The following is a 21,762-nucleotide window of genomic DNA, read 5'->3' as shown; positions in this document are numbered from 1 at the left end:
CAGCAAAAAGCAGTAAATAGAAATGTTTACTACTCAATAAAATTAAGTTAAACACATTCGTTTAAAATGATGTCCTGTGACAGAAAAAAAAGTAATTTTAATGGTAAAATCTCACTTGAATTGTCAAAACATGTACATGTATAAATTAAGCAGACACTTTTATTCAAAAATAGGCAGTCACATGAAAATTGTTGTATCGTGTTCAAAAGAAAAGAACTTCTAGATGAAGAAGGTGACGCACTGAAACCAGAGACAGCTAGAAAAAAAAATACTCAGGTCTTTTAATACTGTAGTGAACTTAAAGTGAAAAATAATATTTTAAAACATTAAGTAGGCTAATAAGTACACCTATACTGGCTCGTTTCTCTTTTAATAGTCCTTGAGACCGTTACTAAAACAATAAAACTGTCGTAACGTCCCATTAGACAAATAAAATGGCATTAGTCATCCCTTTAATAAAAAAATAGAAATTAAAAGGACGAAGATTCAGAAAGTACTTTCTGATTTTACATTAGCAATAATGTTTAGCCTCATTTATCCTCGTTTACTTTCATATTTGAAAAGAAATAGGGCGACATCTAGTGACGCTCTGCATGCAATGGCTAGACTAGACTACAAACTAGCTGAAATGGACGTCAGTCTTAAATGGAACTGAATCTATTGTGCTATTTGTACGCAGTGCAGAAATGATAAATTGGAAGTCCTCTGAATGTGTAGATCTCATTGACATTGAGGCAGTCCTGCTATCCTCCTGTACTCGCAGATGTCCATTTGTTGTTCAGAGCGAAGCGGTTTTGTGTCAGCGAGATACTTGTATGAGTCTAGAAGCCGAATAATGGCAGAGTACACAGGCCTGTCCTTGAAGTTCCACATGCAGCAGTACTTTATTAAGTCATATCTGCAATATATGCCAGATAATATGAATTTTTATGCTGTTTAAACAAGATTTTCAGGTTTTCTTAAACACTCAAGTCATAAAGGAGCAAGACAACAATTTACATGGATAATAAAATAAATAAATACAAAGACTTACAATGGGGCTCCACAGTTTTCTGGTCTTTTCATCCGGTAATGGGCTAAAGTTTTGGGCAGCACTTCAGACGGATCCAGGTCAGGATAGGGAGGAGATCCTTTCAAAAGAGAAGGAAGCTAAATATAAGACTGCTATTTTGTTTGCTTTCATATTCATTTTAATGAAAATGTTCAAAGTAACAACTGGTGTATTGATATTACCCAGGGTTATCATCTCATAAAGCAGGATTCCAAAAGACCATCTGAAGAAAGGATGACAGCACAATGTAGAAATCATCAAATCATTAACACTGGTCAAAGCGCAGTATTTTTTAAAATTCCTGATAGACTCACACATCACTCCTGTCTGTTATGGGAAGCCTCATCATCCGTTCTGGCGCCTGCCATTTTACAGGCACATTGACTTCTTGTTCCTTGTCCACCATCCTCAACTGGCGGCTCTTAAAAGCCCAATCCAATCCGGACACTTTGACAGAGAGCCCTGAACCAATCAACATGTTCCGGGCTGCAACATCCCCATGGATAATTCTGTGGTAGGAGTGTATGTAGTCCTAAGTAAAAATGAACAAATGATTTTAATGAAGGTCATTTACTTGATTTATGCTCTGTTTCCAGGACATAAATGACTCACCAGACCTGCTGCGACCTGTTTAGCTGCTAGATAAACAGACATCTCTGAAAACACTTGGAAGTTATCACCTGCACCACATCTGTCCTGTTTAGAGAGAGTTCAGTTGAGAAGAAAAATTAGTGATGAGACTTAACCCATGTATGTTCTTTGTCAACGTAACGTTAGGTGTTTTTACTTCTCGAAGACTCCAGAGGAAATGCAGGAGGTTTCCTGGAAAGCTTGCCTCCAAAACCAGATACATGGGCGTCCGGCGTGTCTGACAGTATAACATCTTCACTATATTCTCGTGTTTGCTCACTGCTGCAAGGAAGAGGCCAAAATCCACAAATTCTGTCGCCTCCGATTGATTTGACCTGTCTGAAACAAGATATATCCAACATTTGCAGTCGTGTGACTACACTCATAAATTCTACTCGTATTTCTTCTAATGTAAATAAACAGCATGCTGGAGCAGAATCATTTTTAATTTAATTCTCAGAAGAAGCATTTCAGAATGATGAATTTGTGTTGTAATGTACCTTTAAGAGTTTTAATCACCACAGCAGTGGATGTGTTGTCTTGTTTTAGGTGAGCCGTGCAGATTGGCCCATAACGTCCCATCTGAAGCGGCTCCACCCCCACCAGGGTGCACAGAGCTGGTATCTCCCATGGAGCCAGAGCTCCCTGTGTAGGCCGCAGGGTCCCGGCGCCTGTGTCCAAGGGTACAGGTTCCCCTTCTGAAAGACAGTTGATTCAGCAAATACTATTTCTCATGATTTGCTCAAATACTAAAAATGAACTTGAGTTCAAAGTGTTGCCTTATTTACCGTTTACACTTGAAGATGAGCCTGCGATAACCTGAGCTGATGATTTTTTTGTAACGAAGCTCCATATTATCTGAGACACAACAATCAGGGTGCTGAGAGCCAGAAAGCTTGGAATAATAATGACCGCAAACGGACCTGATCCTTCCTCGTCTGTCCATTCATATAAACACAAGGCAAAATACGTATGCTGGAAATGTCATAAACAAAGGTAAAAGCATTTAAAGTATTTCAGACGCAATAGTATACTGAAAGAAAGGTGGACTCTTACGTACAGCTGACAGGATCAGAGCCAGATGTGCTGTTGTATTGGGCCTGTACAGCCATAAGGGGGTCTCTTTAACATTTCTAAAACAGGCTGAATAAAAGATATTAGCAAAATCATTTAAATAGAAAGAGCATATGTTTTAGAGATGAATTGCAAGAAATAATATCTAAATATCTCAATATATATTGTGAGTGCCCGTAATCCTTACCTTGCTGGAATATAGGTGGAAAAGAAACTTTTAAAGAGGTTTCTGACGGGTAGCTTTTTTTTGTTTGTCTCTTTCTGTTAGCATGAAGTCTGATTTTGACTTTCAGAGCAATGACCGTGAGGGTGACTGCCCTCCGCATTAATGATTAACTTCACTATAGGACCCTTTAACTGTTGCCAGGAGTACAGTGTTTTTTTCTGAATTGCAGATTATTTTCACTCATCATTCTTGGGTAAAATGACGTGAGATGCACATAAAGATTTTTTTTTTTCTCTTGATCATAGATGGCACAAAATCTTATCTCAACACATTTAATGAATACATATTGCCTACTCTTCTTACTCTACGTCTTTACGTCTTTTAATCTGAACTGCCACATTTGTGAGGTTTAGTCAGATAAAACGGTTAATGGATCTTGTTTCGTGTCTCTGGGAAATAGTGGTCATTATGTACAGTCATAAATAGTGGTCATAAATACCTTTCAGATAGATATACTGGAATTCTATATTGTATCTGGGATTGAGTTGTCAATGCTACACAAAATGTAAAATTATTCAATTTAGTCCTCTTAATAACACACTGGCTCATGCATTACCATCATACACACGCTTAACACATATCTAAATATCCAAAAAGTAAATGCTTATTGAAAATACGCTTCTAGGCCTTGACATTGATACAATAGGCTATATGATATTGTGCATGTTCTCTCATCTTCCCATACAGAGTGCAATTCTATACTTCAACAGAAGATGGCACTATAATACAACATCAAGCCTAGAAGCTTGGCTTTTAACCCTTGATGAGAATGATATACAGTATTATTTAACTGTATTATTATCTTTGTAAAACTAGTATTAATGCAAGAAAGAAATGGCATGTTGATATTTTGAAACAACATCAAAATCATGTTTATGTGCAAAAATGTGTAAAAGGTGGTGTGAAATTACAAGGTTTATACACAGCTGTTCAACACGAACCATGGTTTTCAAACAGGATTCAGTGAACAGCTGAAAGGCATCTAAAAGGAAACCCAGGGGTCTGTGGAGTAGATTTAAATAGGTAGATAGGCCATTTCAAGATATTTATCACTTTTAAATCACAAATTTTAAATATTTGATCATAAGCATTGTATAATGTAGTATGTTAATATTCTTTTGTTATGCATAGTAGTATGCATAGTAATTATAACTTCTCATTCTTTTGATCTTATTCTTATCATAAAGTGGGTTTCATCTTTGTTAATATTTTTAATTTGAAGAACTTTTATTGTTTTTATTGTTTATTTAATGAAAGGTGCTATGCAAATAAAGTGATGCTATTATCAGGCCTATTATAAAACATTTGTATAAACTTTTACCAAGAAAATCCCTTGATTTACATTTTACCACTTACTATCTTCAAAATATATTTCATTAGGCATTTTCAGACTGTGATAAAGGGCAGCAAGTATTTTTGTTCTCAAAAGAGTCAACACCTTTCTGCCCTAGAAGCATGGCAGAAAGGCTTTTGAAGTTTGCTATTGTGAAATAGTATGGGAAAGCCCGCCCTCTCGCTCTCATTGGCTGCCCTGCTCTCGTCCACTCTGCACCACTGACAGTCGCTGCTCTCGTTTGGCGCAAATAACAAGGTGAAAATCTGTAAAGTTGCAAAGCTGCGCCTACAAAAATCAACGACGTGCGATGACAGCTCTACACAGACAACAACAACCCACACAAGAGGGCGTTTCTACGTGAGTCAAATGTCGTGGGACAGTGGATCTAGTTAGTCGTGTATTCCCGATGCATCCAGGTATATGGTTGTTCGTCGTTTCCCGTGAACGCGCCGGTAGCTGATGTCATTGAAACAGGTGCGCGAAACCCAAGTTAACAACAGTCGCCCTAGATCGCGAGGGATTACACACGGATGTGAGTGTTTTTCTACGGCGTTTCTTACCAAACGAGGCTGTATTCCTTTTTATGTGCCTGGATAAAGGCTGTACAGTGCCTCGGGTGATAGTTTATTGCTATTTCCGTGTCCTTTTCTCCTAGAAAGCGCTTGTTTGGATCGTGAAGACGACGTTTGGCGACACTTCTTGGTGAGCAGTGAGGTCTAGCATAGATTTTAAGGCAGCGAAGAGCCCTTTTCCGTCGTGTCTCAATCCAGATTAATTTACGTGAATGTTGACTGAACCATACAGGGAATATGCTTTAAGAACCGAGCGATGCCAACTCTGAAGTTTTGAAAGCTTTTCTAATCTTTTTCACCAAGACATGGGAATGAAGCCGCTGTGCTTTACTGCGCTTTGAACGCTTTTGCATAAGGAAATAACCTGTTTCAAGAGACTCGTTTACGAAAGGGATTAATCATGTCCAAGACGCTGAAAAAGAAGAAACATTGGTCCGGTAAAGTGCAGGAATGTGCCGTTTCGTGGGGTAACGCCGGGGAGCTCAGCGCCGTGCTGGAGATACTCGGGGGAGCCGAGCACGGAGAGTTCCCGTACCTCGGACAGGTGTTGTCGGACGCGTTAGTGTGCCATGTCGGCAGACTACCTGGTACCGGAGATGTGCTTCTGGAGGTGAACGGCACGCCTGTCAGCGGACTGACAAACCGAGACACCCTCGCTGTCATCCGCCACTTTCGCGAACCCATCCGTCTGAAGACTGTAAAGCCAGGTTAGTTGGTTAACCCAATTTCTAAAACATAGCTAGATACAACAGTTTGTACAATTAGCACCAGGGTTCATTTTGAAAGCTCTGGTAATAGCTAACGTTAGTTTTTAAGGCAAGAGGACTGCTTGTGCTCGAATGTTACAAGTTATTCAGGGACTTTGGCCAGTCGCAGAAACTTTCACGCGCTCTGTGTAGCTTCAATGTTTCAGAAGTCACCTGTCTTCTTCTCTAGCTAGCTGCTTTACGGCTGAAACTTATTTTCTTTTTCTTAAGTGATTGTTTTCATAACATTCACGCTATTATTTCCACGTTTATTAATGTGAAGCAACGCGCTGTGACTTGACTAGAAGACAAAATACAACCTGAGAAGATCTGAATGGCGAAATTGATAAGCTGTTACATTGTTCAATCAATGTTATTGACCTGATAAATATGCAAATAAGAACGATGGGTTATAAATCTTCAGTGTGAAATATGGATTAAGGAAATTTCAGGTGTAAAAATTAGGCAAGCCTACTGTTATGGCAGCAGCTCTATTGTTTTTGAGACAGCCAAATCTATTACTTGCATTTGCTTATAATTACTTAGTTGGCATTTTGATTAAATGGGACTCTCAAGGAAAAAGTGGATTTTAACGTAAGCCATTTATCACTGTTACCACAACAGGAGGAAATTGAGACTATCCATCATGAGGAAGTCTTGATACCACTAGATGCTTTCTGTTTATGGTTAACCACAATGATTTCATTAAACGTGCTGCTGGTAGATCGTAAATAGTTTTACATTCCATATAATAGAGACTTCCAAAGTTTATTTAAGCTCCTAAACTATAAGGTTACAAGTGTTTACAGTTGTTAGACTGTTAATCTTGTGTTTGTTGGAGATAAATAATGAGGATCTACAAAAGGCAGCCAAGACCTTAGCTTTCAGGACAGGTTAGGATCAGAGGCCATTGAATACAGACATGACTCTAACAGAATCACCATGGGTACCAGATAACATAGGAATCTAGCTTTGAATTGTGTAACATGACCCGTTTGGGGATCATATTACAGAAACATCCTAACTCAGAATCTTATCTGTCTACTCACCATAACCATTTCGTTTACAGTCTCATTTAAACCCTTGTCAGTTTTTAAAGTCGCTATCAAATTCTAAATGGGCTATTCTTTTTTTTTTTTTTTTTTTTAAAAAGAGTATTACTGTATTTATGATCTATGCACATCATTTTTAAATTCATGTGCCCCTCATTGTTTGCAACCTGGTACTCACATAAGATCTCAGCAATAGCAAACAACGATCCAATCAATTCCCAATCAAGTCCCAACATCAAGGACAAAATCAAGACCCGCCCCACATTTGTTCTTGTTTGAGAAGCCGTTTTGCTTCGATATACGCCACAATAGTGAAGAAAAGATGATCGCAACTTTATGCCAATTTTAAGAGGATGTTTCATGAATACAACCCCCATGAGTACTCTTTTATTGTTTTAAGAGTGCATGACTCTTCTTCAGTATGTCTGTACCAAAAGCTGATCCAGATGCTATAGGTATCTCAGCCATTCAGTTAGATATTGTGTAAATTCCTTAAACATTTAGAACTTTGAACTTGGTGTGTGTAATCCTCTTTGCCTGCTGCAGCACAGATGTCGTCTGACTTAGCAGATCCCCCCATTCACCCACTGTCCACCTCATTTAGCATGTTAGCCTGCCTTAAGGATCACCGCTTGACTCCTTTATGCCATTATAATGCTCTTTTAGAGATGATTTTAATCATAGAGCTTTATGTTGCTATGGGCACTCTCTACATCTGTTTACTTTGGGCTTGTAAATAAAGTAGAGTGGATTACCTAATATGAAAATGTAGTTATCCTTGCACTTCCTAATCAGTGTAAATTGGTAGTAGTGAACGGGTTAGCATCAGATGTCTCTTACTGATTATTTTAACGTAGTGTGAGTTTGTTAAAGCTGCCAAAGCCTGCAGCTTTGAACTGAGTCCAAGTCTAATTGATTCAATTACTATCTTAAATCTGTGGTGTGCTGTCTGGCTTGTGACTCAGCAAGAGGACTGGACACCTGAAGGCTTGTGTATTCTATTAGAAATGTTCGGTTTTGCTACAGTATGTCAGAGTGTTGAAGCAGACAGCATCTGTGTTTAAATTTGTTTTAATGGAAAAACCAATTGTGAACTTCATGCTTATAGTTGTCTATGCATATTAAGCTGGGATGAGAAGAGGTTGTTTTTACGGGAAAAATATGAAACGCTAGGGGTGTAACAATGCACTCATGTCATGATTTGGTTCGATTCATGATACTGATCTCACAATAAGATACTCCATGAGACTTTAAACAAATATTTAGGGTTGTCAAACGATTAATCGCGATTAATCACATCAAAAATAAAAATTTGTGTTTATATAATATACTGTATGTGGGTCCACTGTGTATAATTATTTTATATATGTAAATACACACACATGCTTGTATATATTTAAGAAATATTTTCATGTATATAGTGTATAGAGTTATAATTTATATTATATATAAATATACATCTTTTATATATAAATAATATTTTTGTTCTTAAATATACATGCATGTGTGTGTATTTATATATATATAAAATAATTATACACCGTGGACCTGTCACAGTCCTTCGTCTGCACCAGTCTGTCTTCGTCATCTGCACTACACTTCCCAGGATCCCTTTGTCTCCTCTCCTGAACTCACTTCCTCATCAGCCACCTGTTCCTCGTTTTTGATCATCTGTTTCACCTGTTTTCACTCCATTATGTTTGATTCATCTGTGTATTTAGTTCCCTCAGTTTCATTCAGTCTTTGTCGGTCGTTGTCTAATGTGAGCTGTGTTGCACCCGTGTTCCTGTCTTCCTGCCTGTTTATTATATTAAAAGCTATCTTTATGGTTACTCTGGAGTCCTCCGGTTCCTCAGCCAGCACCAGACCGTGACAGGACCCACATATATTATGTAAACACAAACTTTTATTTTGGATGTGATTCATCGCGATTAATCGTTTGACAGCCCTACAAATAATAGAGTTAAAATGGTAAGTTTTTAAAAACTATTTTTTTTTTATTAACAAAGATAATCTTTGTTAAAACCTTGCACAGGGCTGTGGTGACACCATATGATTATGTTTAGCTGAAAATACAGAAGTAAATTGGACATGCATGCTTGCTCTATGTCCCTGACAACTTGTATTTAGTTGTAAATATAACTCAATTAACTTAAATATGCTCATTTCTGGGTTCACCATATTTGATAACTATATTTGATGGTAAATTCAATTTATATACACAATTGTCTTGCATGATTGATGGGTCAGTATATGATCAATAATTTTAATAAATCGGGATTGGATATTTCATATTTAAATGTGCATGCACATTGGGCGTCTAATTACTAATTTGAAACAAATATTTATAAAACACTAATAATATAATAACACTGTTAGTAATCTAATCTTTAGCACTTCTCAAAGTTAACCCGTTTTTCATTCTGTGCATTATACTGTTGTGATGTTTAAGTTCACTTCTTAAAGCATTTAAAAGTATTAATTTTTGTTGGTATATTGGCTAATATAACATTTTAATGGTTGTATGTATGGTATTGGTGTATATGTCTAATTTTCTGTTGATTTCTAAAGAAAGAGCATCGGAGTTTCTTATGTTCCTGCCGCTCAGTGGCCGTGTGTGTGTGTGTGTGGTTGAGGTTTTCTCTCTGTCCCTCAGTTTATGTTTAATTCATACCATCTCAATCATTGATGAGGAGTTCATAGATGAGGTCTGCTCAAGAATGATCAGATGGTACCTGGAGACCATTTAGCCTTAAATTCTAGCCGCAAGTAACATTGGCTAAGTGCTCGACACACCTGATATGAAGCAAAAGGGCCTTCATCCTTGTGCACAACAAGGCTCCTAGGCCACAAATGGTGGAGCATGACTAAAATTATGGGCAAGTGTTGCTCAAGACAGTAAGAAAACAATGTAAAGGAACAGCAGAAGGAAGGAAAATGTGAATATTTTTCCTTTCTCAAACACAACAAAATCATTTGTGAAGGGTCTAAAGTTAGCCAGCATAGTTTGCCATGTGTTGGTGAGTTTTACAGCCTTCTCCTTTCCTGACCAGTGGACTTGTGACTTACGCTCATCTTTTCCTGTCTTATCCGTTCCAAGGCGTGAAGCTTCTTGGCCTCCCACATATTCAGTCTATACCTGTCATGTCCTCCTCCGTTTTTCCTGTTTTTCACCCCACACCTTTTTTGGCAACCCACACTCACACATGCATTTGAGTCCTAAAGTCTGAGACCACACTAAAAATGTGATTTAAACCTAAAAATTGAGAATTTTGAAGAATTTAAAATGTTACGACATAATGTGAATAATAAATCTTTAAAATTCTGCACTTTTGCATAGAACAGAGGTATTCAATTATAGCTCCAAGAGGTCCAACCTCCACATTTCCATCACAGCAGAGGTCCAGGCAAAACTTTGGAATAGTTGGGAATAGTCCATATGGACAACAGTAGTACATTGTAGAAGTAAAAAGTCCTAAATAGTCATAATTGTCATGAAGGATAATGATATTGGGGCCAAAGCAGAGGTATCTCAAACAAAATATAAATTGATATGTATTTGGAGATAAAATGGTGCAATGTTATAATGCACTGTCATTATGTCTTCTCGGCTTGTGCGGAACCAATAACTGTCTGCTATTAGGTGACCCCTGGTTTAGACATTTATCACTAACCAAATAAGCTATTTTGTGAAAAAAAAGTCTATAACGTTGCAAAGAAAATTTCTATTAGTGGCCTTTGAATTTTGGACCAAATAGTATTTTACTTTAACAGATGGCAATTTGTCAGATAGTTAAACAAGTAAACATATTCTCAATATTGAAAAAAATTCAGGGTTTAAATCATCTCTGAGCAGAAAATCGTCGGATCTGCTATGAATTTCATAACCAGAATTTTGCATTGCCGTCATACATCCGGACCAGATGAAGGATTTAATTTTTTTTGTTGTACATCTGTGAAAATGTGCTCAAAGCCATTGTCTGAGTGTGGCCTTGATTGACCGCCATGGTGCAATTTCCACACATTGTGTTAATGTGCGAGCGGAGGAAGGGTGAGGGAGTGTATCATTACTGACTCACAAGCTGACTTGCATTAGTCCTCCTGTCATGATGCTGTATTATGAAGCAGTGATTGTTTTAAGACTCATTTTGTTTTTGGTTTGTCATCGTTGTAAAGTTTTTCGTATTCATTTTGTCTTTACTTATATTCTTCCAAGTCATGACAAAACAACAACTGTCATGTTATTAGATTGTAACTAAAACTTTACTTTCAGGGCAGGCAGCACTGTTGTATTTGTTTTGGTCGTGCTTTAGTGTCTCCGCTTTTGTCAGCAGTGTGAGGTAAATATGTTTTGTTCTCCGCCAGTTGATTACAGTAGTTTATGGAGTAGACAGGGGTTATATCAGCTTTGTGAAAACGGGGAGGTAGCTTTAATGCGATTTCCTTTAATATGTTCACAGCTTATGAGCGGTCTGTCACAAGCAGCAGCTTTGGTCGTATAACTTTACTTGACATACATCTATAAAACTGTACCACAGCTGCTTTAAGCAATGAGCCCGAGGGGTTTCAACAAACTTGAACAGAATGTTAGTCACCAAACAACATTCTTGGATTTTTTTTTAATGTAAACACCGTCAGTCCTTTCCTTAAAGTTTCATTTGGAGTTAGAATAAGAAATACATTTTTTCAGTGGTAATCATCTCTAGTGGCTGTTACACAGATTTGACGGGAGCAGAATACATTTTCTCTCCCATCCTCGTTTTATCCTCCCTTCAAACCTGCTTTTTTTGATCAGTCGGTCTTGTGTTATTAAAAGTGTGTTTTCATGTTTCAACCTGCCTCAGTGAAATGAATAAAACCGTTTCTCTGTTGGCGACACTTACATTCTAGTGTGGCTCTTCACACTTTGAGGAAAATTGAGGAAGTTTCATTTTCAGGACAACTTTTGTTTAATTGGGCTTTGCTGTGTCTTGTTGTATAGTGCAAAACGTCACATTCTTAATGTGAACATTTGTCCAATTTTCCAGATGAAATATGTAAACCCTTGAAATGATAAATGCAGCATTGAATAAATGCTGCATAAGGTTTTAAGACTTTCAGAGACTGTATCTTTAAAACAAATTCATTTAATATACTGTGATGGCAGATTTCTTTAAAACAAATTCATTTAATATACTGTGATGGCAGATTCCGCCACCCCCCCCCCCCCCCCCCCCCACTGATTTTAAATCTAGATAGATAAATAAAATAATATATAATTTATTTAATATAAAATATAAAAATACCAGTGCAATAAGACAAAATATATTAAAGAAATTTTCTATTCAAGATACAATCTTTGAAAACAAGACCTAAAGAGATGCAAAATGAAATTTGTCATTTTCTCACCCCTTTGCAAAAAAAAAAAAAAAGAACATTTCTTCTTCTGCGGAACACGAATTAGGAATTTGGAAGAAAACTGTTTTTGTCCATATAATGATGCAATTTACCCCATTGACTTTGACTTTTATGTGCAAAAAAATAAATACCACAAGGGCGAATTAATGTTGACATATTTTTCATTTTAGGGTGAAATATCCCTTATGCATTGTTGTTATATAAGAATGGGTATTTAAGAATCATTGAATTCATTTTCATTCAAGTCAAAAAGACTAATTAAACTCATTAAGAAGTAATTGTTTGCAGTTGTAAGAGATATTACCAACCCACTGAGAGGAATTCAACAGGAAAAGCAACATTTCAGTCAACCTGTAGGCCGCCAACAAGTAATTGATTGCAACATTCATGAAGTGACACATAATTTGTTAAATTACCACTCCGTAGTTTAATTTTCAGTAATGCCTTGCAGATTCAATTGCTCCCCACATCGTTCAATTAAAAGAGAAGTTTACAACTAAAGTATTTTTGGGGTCACCTACACCTCCCGTCTGGAATAATTCCCAAATCTGCTCACATACCCCACGCTTCCCATGCATGAGGAGGATGGGTGCGGCAGAGCCCAAGATAGGAGCATCTGCTTGGAATATTAAAGCATGTCTCAAACCTCTCCCTGCAGAAACCATCTCACACGCTCAGCCCCTTTATCAGCCTCCCTGTCAGCGGGAGTATGCAGAGAGCTGCTGTTGTTGCACTGGCACTTGTCACTGCTTGTGACGTGCTGGAACGTTCCACCATTTCACTGTTTATCTGTCTGTGGAGTCTTAAGGACAAGCGATGATATGGAAATGAAACTGGAAGGGCTGAGATCACCAAAAGTGGCTTTTAGTGATGTCATTTTATTTTATTTTCACAGATGTATCTTCACTGTAGAAAGCTGCAGGATGAGAAAGCGAGTTCCAGTGTAATCCACACAATCCCAATGCCAGCCAGTCGTGCATTCCTGTTAATGCGACTTAATTGGCTTGCATCAGAGAAGCCACATTTCTGGTTTATTCTCCCTGGAGATATGTGGTCAGCGTGACCCATGCCATCAACATTACATAGTCTTCCAGCTGAAAACCACATGGCAGCTGATCATGGCCCAATCAGGTCCATTGAAGCAGCCTGGGAGGTGTGTTTCAATGCAAAGATCTGATGCCTCATTCTCATCTCCCAAGTACTGTTCTTGTCAAACCGAGTGGGCTTTGATATTTTCAGTATGATTTGCTGTCTGCAATCGCCTGCAGTTTCTCGGTTAATGCGACAACAGGAAATTAAAGGACGCTTATGCTGTGGGGGAATGGACATGAATAATTAACTGACAAATGAATGCAGAATGTTTGATTGTGGTCGTGCCCGTCATCAACAAGCGAGGAGGATAAATATTTCCTGTGACTCTTGGTTGTGAGGAGCCTAAAAGAGCTTTACTGAATGAATAAAAGTGATCTGGATTAGGAGAAAAGCAGCCGTGGAGCCGATAAGGAGATACTGCGAAACGTTAGAGAGATGGGAAGGTGATTTCTAGTGTTTAAAGCCACACACACACACACACTGAAGTCAAGGCACCTTAATTTATATAGCGCTTTGCACAATACAGTGATAACAGGAAAATTATGCATTCACTTCAGTGTTGATTCAGTTCCATTATAAAGATCATCAATTTTTAAAAGATTAAATGATGACCGTATTTGATAAATAAAAATGAAAATCACTGACCTGTGCACCCTTAAAGCAGATGTTTTACATCTGTCTTATGCACAGAATGAAAAAAATAACCCCGCAATGCACAGTTCAATTTATTTGGTTAAATTTATTTTTAATTAATGCCTGGTATTTAAATAGTTTTCATTTTAATAAATGAACGTCTTGTGTTCACTCTCCCACTCTATTGCTCTCCTGCTATTTTGATGTGTGGTTTAAAAACCATTTAAATGGAAATGCACTGCCATTCTCGTGTAAATTACTTTTTATTCCAGACACGTTTTTAATAGTCCTCCTCAGTAGCTCCCTCCCAATATCGATTTTATAATTGATGGCCATTTTTATAGGAAATAGTGATGTATTGGCACAGAAATTGCTTTATATTTATCGTAGAGACACAACAGCACTACTTGCATGTGGAAACAGACGTAACACATCAGAAGCTCATAAGGTCTCCTGAGTGGACAAAGCAAACTCTGAACAAATAAGTTTGGTTCATTATCTTTGTTACAAAGGACAGAGAGGTGGTCTGTGGTACATCCGACGACTATTTTTACTATTTGTGGCTGTTTCTGTGATCCAGGGGTCTTTGTTATTCTTGTGTTGGCATGTAGTGCATACCACCAGAGAATGAGAAGTGATGGCCTTTTGAAGTCTTAATGCCTGCAAATAACTTGCCCTTCTCTTGAGCACTCAATGTGTGTGTGAGCATGCTTTTGCATGAAAATGAGAAATTAGGACAGGAATATGGATTGTTCCTCTCTAGTGCCCTTTTGAGATGAAAGGTAATTACACTGATAGGATTTGTGTGGTCCTGAGGGCTGTGTAGACGGTAGCTATTTGTTTGCTCACTTTGTAATTATTCAGATCTCCACAGATGTTTCCTGTATGTAGCGTTACCACAGGTGCTGCTCCGTACGGCTTTATTTACAGGAGGCTTTTCTTGCTGTGTCTCTTGGTTATTTTAAACAGATCATGTTAGTTTCACAGCTGAAATCATCTCTCACCTGTGTAAACATCCCTCCTCCCCTTTGAATGTGACTCCTAATTCATGCTAACAGCACACTGCCTGAATGACTGAATCTCAACCCGCTGCTTTTCTTTTCTTTTCCTTCCATCCTTTTATTTTCTGTCCTTACTTCCTTTCTTACTTCCCTTCCATTTTGACTTTCTTCCTGCCTTTCTGCCTACCTTCCTTTCCCCCTTTTTCGTTTAGCCTCCTTTTTTCTCTGACTTCCTTCTTGCTTTCTTACTTGCTTGCCTTTCTTTATCTTGTTTTTCTGACTTTCGCACTTACTAATTGATTGATTACTTTCCTGCCTCTATTTCTTCCTTTTTTCTTTGACATTTTTCCTGACTTCCTATCTTTTCATTCTTCCTTACTTCTATCTTAAATTTCCAAGGGGGTAGTCCATCAGCCGGAAGTTGAAGCCTCGCGGTAGCCGCCATTGTAGCAGCTGTTAGCATGTTAGCTGTTAGCTGATAGCAACTTCACCTGCTGTTAGCATCACATTGACTCCCATTCATTTTGGCGTCACTTTGACAGCAAATAACTTTACATCTGAGGCATCCAAAGATTTCATTTGTCCATTATTTATTTCTAAAGAAACACGACAATGTATAAAATGCTCCATTACTTTGTATCTTATGTTACAGCCCCGTAGAAGCCGTTTTTGTAAAAATAGGCTAAAGATTGCGTCATAGGACTTTCTGTCGCACAATGGAGACATTACCGTATAGATAGGAGGAGAAGCTCACAGGCAATCTTTTACTGTCTATGACGCAATCGGGGGGACATGGAGGCACAAAGTTAAGGTAGAAGCCAATAGATAGTCCATAAAAGCAATGGGACAAAATATTTCAACAACGTTTTTGAGGAATTCGGTGATTCAGATTTGTCTTGGCACAGCTGCTCGAAGGTTTTAAACTGTCAGACTGTCGTCATGCTCAGTTACTTTGAGCCTGCGCAGTCGCTCAGACATCAGGCAGGAAGTGCAATAATCCGTTGAAATCAATGGGGTCGCTGTGTCCATTTCTTTTACCGTCTATGTAAATTCCTTTTTGCCTGCCTGTTTTCCTTTCTTGCTTCCGATTTTCCTCTTGTACTTCCTTCCTTCCTGGTGCCATGCTTTGCTTTGGAAGTCTATAAAAGCATAATTTGCATCGGCAATAGCATGTAATTGTTTATTGGACATTTGGCTTTAAATCAATATTTTACTGGTCCACCTGGAAGCCCGGCTGTTTTGTTTAATGCTTGGTTGAGTTGCAACAAATGGCCAATGATTGAAACTATCCTGGCTTCATGGGGTTATACAGTCGTTTATGCAGTTGGGAGAGCATTAAATGATACATAACATCTCACTCTGCATTAAACGATGGGGGAGCTCTTCATGATGGGGGAGCTGTCTTTGACTGCTAGTTATCGTGAACTCAATCTAAATCTGAAATGGATGGCCTACAGACAATCTCCTGGATTAGATGACAGTGAATGATTTTTTTTTTCTTCTAACCTTCCCAGCGTACAGTTAAACGCTCCACTTATCTCATTGCAGCAGCTCATCTCTACACCCACAAGATTAGTACACCATATCCTCATCGGAATTCATGGATGTCAAGATTTCTGTGCAGCCCATCGGCTAGCCATGATGGTTAGGTCTGTTAACAGCTTATTGATCTGGCTAGCCTTGTCCTGTTATGTCAGCATACTATAGCCAAAGCTTTGAGGCCAAGGTGAAGGGTCAGCTGAAGAGCAACCAAGACCACTAGCAATCCATAAAGAGGATAAATGCAAATGGTTTTCCAAGGCCAGTTCTGCTGACGGTACAGAGAACATGCATGGCTAACTTAATTGCGTTATCAGGCCACGTAGAATACAAACCTAGAATACTCAATGCAACCTTTGATGTGAACAATGTCTCAGAGATCAAAGAGTGTGTGTGTGTGTGTCTTGTGTGTTTAAATGGCATCAGAATAAAGACCAGTGAAGTGATCTTTTATTTTTTCATGGTTGTCCTTACTTAACCTGATTTTGTTTTATGAATCGCTGATGCCATTTTTGTGCTGAAAGGTGTCAAATCTTGTTTTACGGCACTTTGGCATACGGTACATCTAAGAAACATTCAACAATTAAATCATGGCAGCATTGAAGATATAGTTCCCAGTTGGTGCTTCATAATTGACTATCATTATTATGGAACTTGCTTGACAGTGCTGCATTGATATTCAGTGTATGGAATACTAATTGAATATCACATTAATTTTATTAATTAACATCTTTAATTTTGCTTAAGCCCTTTCATTTCATGGAAATAGAATGGAAAATTAAAATGTTATTTACTATTTAAATAAAAGTAATATTTTTAATATTATCCCATTGGCTAAGCACTTAAAATATAGCCAACAGCAATGTTCTGATTTTTGCATACTGAGTTTTGATATATTATATGTGTAAAATCATTGTTTTAAAATAGTATTGACAAATACTCATAATGCATAAAACAAAAAAAACAAACAAAAAAAATCACTGCTACTATCAGCATGGTCACGACTTGTGCGTCCTCACTTTCACAGCTAAACATGTCAACATCTCAAACAAAAGGTCTCACAGAGCCCTGAAATCAGTTTTAATTGGTTTGGTTGTCATTCTGTCCAGCTCTTGCTGTTCTTCAATAAGTACTCCTCGGCTGTTGCCTCTCTGGGCCCTCGTCCTTTTTAAATGAGTCTGAGTAGTCTCTTGACTTGTATGCTTAAAATGGGTGAATAACCACTGGACCAGCTTTTCCTACATTTCAAGGCCCTTATCAGCATAAGCTTTCTAGTTTCATGTCTTCTGAGACTATTTTTCAGCTATAAAAGTTTTATCGTTCTCCGATAATAAACTGGGATGCAGGGATGGTACTGTGGTATTAATATAAATTTGAGGCTTGGAGGCAGATGTGTTTGCACCAATATCCAAAAGTGAGTTTTTTTGTTTGTTTTTTTTACACCCAGCCTGCTTTATTATCTAGCTAGCCTATAGAAAAAATAGTAGACTGTGAGCTATTGCAGTAGCAGTAGTTTAGGATTATGACAAGTCAGCTCCAGTTACCTAAAACAGAAATGCCTTATTTAACAGATGATCACACTGAAGTGAGTATAATGTGGTAACCAGTGTCGACCAATCAAACTATAACTCAATGTATTTTAATTAACTGAAATGAAGAATGACTATTTTATTTAGATGTAAATAAGCACTAGGTAATATGTTGATGTTTGAGAACTCAAAATAACAAGGGAATGTGAAGAATGTCAATGTGTACACACTGTTACATTGGTGGAAGGAGCTTACAATGGCTTATTGTTAACCGGTGTTTGCACTGGCTGCGTCATACAGCAGTGCTTTTCTTAGAGACCCTGTAGATTCAGCATGATAGATGATTTCAACACTTTTTTTCTGATGGAAGACAAATCAATCAGATAATCAATATCAGATACACATGAAATGCCATTGATTTTAATTTACAATGTAATATTTTAAAAGCATTAAAAAAATAAGTATATTGGCTTTAAAATGATTAAGTAAGAGAACTGAACACTTTTTACTGTGTACAATTTAAACTGTTTTCTATTTTAATATATTTCAAAGTGTATATATATAATATAATAATATAATTTATTCCCGTAATGGCACAGCTGAATTTTCAGAAGGGATTACTTCAGTCTTCATTGTTTGCCACATGATCCTTCAGAACTTCATGGAGCAAGTTGTGCCTTCATGGATTCTGTCAAATTAATGCTGCCAAGTTCTAAGTAAAACAGAAATTATGGCCACGTTCTCACTGCAGCAGAATATGGTTGTCGGTCCTGTAATTGAGTCCTTAATAAGGTTACTTTCACACACAGTTCAGTTAATTGTTGCTGGTGCCTACTCGCGAACCAGTTCTTTGTTTCGACAGCCAAAGAACCAGTTCTCGGCCAGGAAAATTGGTTCCAAAGCGGTACCAACTCTATGTGGGACTAGAACCGTACTTTTACCACATCGAGGGCTGGCGGCGGTGTTATTGTGACCAACAACACGACTGGAATGGGAAAGCTAGACGTATGGCAACGTACACAGTAACGTAACGACTTTGTTCGCTGGACTCTCGTCAGTGGAATAAAAACAGGTTCTGAGAAGGTTTTCTGAGAAGTTGATCCAACTTTAAACCAGCACCAGTTGGGAACCAGATTTTTTTTTTGGTGGAAACGAGGCATGACTGAACTCACACCCTTAAATTTCCTGGACTCCCAAGATAACCGTGTTCTTGGAAAAACTGTGCTATGTGAATGGAACAGGACTGGACAACTAGTTGTCTGTGACTGTGCTAGTGTAAGCTGTCTTTTGAACAGGATATTTCGAGACTCACACCTGTTAGTAAATGCGGTTGTCAGTCCCCAAAACTGACCTGTTTACTTTCTTTAAATTAGTTATTAAACAGACATCATAAAGCCACACCCATAGGTGTCAGTATAAAGTTAAAAAATACTGGGACAAGGAAGAAAACAGTGAAAATGTAAACAAAAACTTACTGAGTAACCCTTTAACTGAGTGTTTTCTAGGGATCATTAAGCACCCACGAGCCTTGTTCTTCCTTGCCTCCAACTTCATCCACTTGTTTTCAGTATTTGTTGGTGTATAAAGAGGATATTTTCTGAGGTATTCCTGGAAAGGGGTCAGTAAGCAACATGTGTTAAGCATCTGAGCTTATGTTTAAAAATGTTAATTCTACATGAACTCATTCTTTAGCACAACCCTTGGACTTGCTACTATTGTGTTGTTCTGAGAATTCCTTGCGAAATCCGTTCCAGCTTGTCATTGAAAAGGAGGTGGTTTTGGTGGTGTTTCAAAATATGAACAGAATGCGGCCCGACCACAAGCATGGTGTCGTCAATCAGGAATCTTAAACTTCTTAAAATTCAAGGTACTTGCATTTGCACAAGCTTCTTCTGTTTCTATTCTCTTGTAGCTTCTTTGTGTGTTGTTTGTTTTCCACAATATGAACAAGCCATATGCTGCATTGTTGAAAATGTCAGCTGTAGCGGGGACATGCATAGGAGATTATTTGTAAACTAAAACATTCTCGCTTTGACCTTGCAACCTGAGCTGAAATCCAAAAACATGAGATGCTTTTTTTTACCCGGTGTGAGCGTGTCCATCTTTCTCAGATGGAAATGCTTTCGATTAGACGTATTAAGCTTGGATTCATATGCCGCCATCGCTCACAGGTCGCAAATATCGAGGGAAAACAGGGACCGCCAAGACTGCAAATGAGCTCCTTGGGGGTCAAGGAAAGAGTCGAGCTCTTTCACTGATTCAACACTTTTCCAGCACTCGTTTTATGGCTTCGCAAGCACCTCCCAGGTGATGGATAAAGTTGAAATAGTTGTTGACAGCCACCCCTTGAGAGCCACAACCTGTATGACCCTAATCCAAGGACATAATGAGAGGGGTTTTGGACATCTGGCACTTTTGGACGAGAGCTGGTCACTGCTTGCTGCATGCATTCTGACAAATGCCAAACTAGTTTGGAGCGGGAGGATGGTGCTGTTGAAATTTTGTCATTCCTGGCCTGCAGCCAATTGAAACTTGAGTATAAACTAGGCAGTCAAGTCTGTGAACTCAAATCCGCTTATAAATGAATCATGATATTAAATAAGTTGTGTGATGGCACGGAGGTCCATATGAGCCCGGATTCTTTGTGTTCTGATCGGTGTGAAAGGACCTCTGTGTGTCTGACTCCAGCTGCCTCCTTTTTTCCCACTAGCAGATGCATGGCAGCTTGTGCCTCAGTGGGAGAGGCTTTTTGTGCAGCTGGAGCAGACCTTGGCCACCTCTGTTCCTCAGCTTGTATCACGAGACCAAACTTGACAGTGCCCGATTTATGACTGTCTGAGGCCCGGATGAACTGTGTCTGACAGCACCAGGGTCCGCTCAGCAGCTTCCCTTTTCCTGAGGTTCAGCGCATAAAACATTTGGATTTTTTTTTTTTTAAAGGCTTCATCAGTGGATTGTGCAGCCAAGTAATGGGATTAGTTTTAAATATAGCAATGGGAAATTGGCAAACATTTTCAGAAACTCCAACTTTAAATCATACAGACGTGTCAAGCTGCACTCTAAACAAACAAAATTTGGGTTAAAATATGGACAAACCCAAATGTTGGGTTAATGTAATTTTAACCCAACTTCAACTTTCACTTTCAACTGTACATTTTTTAATTGCATTTTTAACCCAACATTTGGGTTTGTCCATATTTGACTGAAATTTGGATTGAAACAACCCGGCATTTTTTAGAGTGTGTCAATTCAAAACAAAATACTAGTTTGGGGAAGGTGCTAAATTACCTTAATTAATTAATCATAATTAGATAGAATATTTAAATTATTAATTACATGTTTGTTTGTTTTTAATAATAATCAGCTAAAACGTGTTGATGCAGGATGCTTCCGAAACCATCCACAAATCTTCAGCATGCATTTTAGAAAATGTGTTTATGATTTAGTACATGACTGCTTGTCTGGCTAATTCTACAAGAGGTTTTTTTTTCCTAACAACATCAAAACAACAAAGCAATCACTGTCGCCGGAGGAACTCCTCTTACTAGATTTATAAAGCGCCACGACTATCGTGTAGACCTGCCAGGTTGCTTACCACTTTGCCTCATTACACTTAACACTGATTAGATTAGCATGAAAGGACTGGAGATGCGTCTTTAGCCGCAGTACCTGCAGCCCTCCCTCTCTGTATCAGTGTGTGCCAGGCCCTCGGTTTGTTTATCCAGATTTATGGATGCGTTTTATCGCCTAGCTCCAGCCAGCTCTGTGATATGCAAATATATGCCCAGCTTTATTGTCTCAACTCACTGCTGTTAGCAGAGGTTTGTATTCAAAATAGGTGATGGAGGGTAGTAAACACACCGAGCGGCGAACACACTTTTCTC

The 21,762-nt window shown here is 38.3% G+C and overlaps 2 protein-coding genes across 7 annotated transcripts in view; one reads left to right on the top strand and one right to left on the bottom strand.

The window, feature by feature from the left end:
* Positions 1 to 141: 141 nt before the first annotated feature.
* LOC120462970 (tyrosine-protein kinase STYK1) lies at positions 142 to 3,096 on the bottom strand. Of its 3 annotated transcripts, none has more exons than XM_089124504.1 (10): positions 2,943 to 3,096; positions 2,742 to 2,824; positions 2,470 to 2,656; positions 2,182 to 2,379; positions 1,839 to 2,020; positions 1,664 to 1,747; positions 1,366 to 1,583; positions 1,234 to 1,274; positions 1,034 to 1,130; positions 142 to 898 (listed from the first exon to the last, which is right to left on the bottom strand). In XM_089124504.1, exons 1-10 carry the CDS (start codon positions 3,079 to 3,081, stop codon positions 721 to 723), a joined length of 1,407 nt encoding a protein of 468 aa, XP_088980630.1. In that variant the 5' UTR covers positions 3,082 to 3,096; the 3' UTR covers positions 142 to 720. The 3 variants fall into 3 exon arrangements, with proteins under 3 accessions (XP_088980630.1, XP_088980631.1, XP_039507655.1); XM_089124505.1 differs by having other exon boundaries at positions 2,182 to 2,376; XM_039651721.2 differs by having other exon boundaries at positions 2,470 to 2,619; positions 2,943 to 3,070.
* A 1,427-nt stretch (positions 3,097 to 4,523) lies between these two features.
* The window catches only part of magi3a (membrane associated guanylate kinase, WW and PDZ domain containing 3a), a 122,131-nt gene continuing 104,892 nt past the window's right edge, over positions 4,524 to 21,762 (top strand). For 2 of the 4 annotated variants that reach the window (XM_039651669.2, XM_039651668.2), the window contains exon 1: positions 4,524 to 5,596. In XM_039651669.2, the coding sequence (XP_039507603.2) occupies positions 5,290 to 5,596 (307 nt within the window). In that variant the 5' untranslated portion in view covers positions 4,524 to 5,289. Of the gene's footprint in view, positions 5,597 to 19,652; positions 19,746 to 21,762 lie in introns of those variants that run through there. The other 2 variants (XM_039651666.2, XM_039651667.2) reach the window with 2 other exon arrangements.

The sequence above is a fragment of the Pimephales promelas genome, chromosome 20 (assembly GCF_988280905.1).
Source record: "Pimephales promelas chromosome 20, fPimPro1.hap1.1, whole genome shotgun sequence".
Taxonomy (NCBI): Eukaryota; Metazoa; Chordata; class Actinopteri; order Cypriniformes; family Leuciscidae; genus Pimephales; species Pimephales promelas.
The sequence above is the reverse complement of the archived record's forward strand: the minus strand, read 5'-3'. Positions and strand labels throughout refer to the sequence as shown.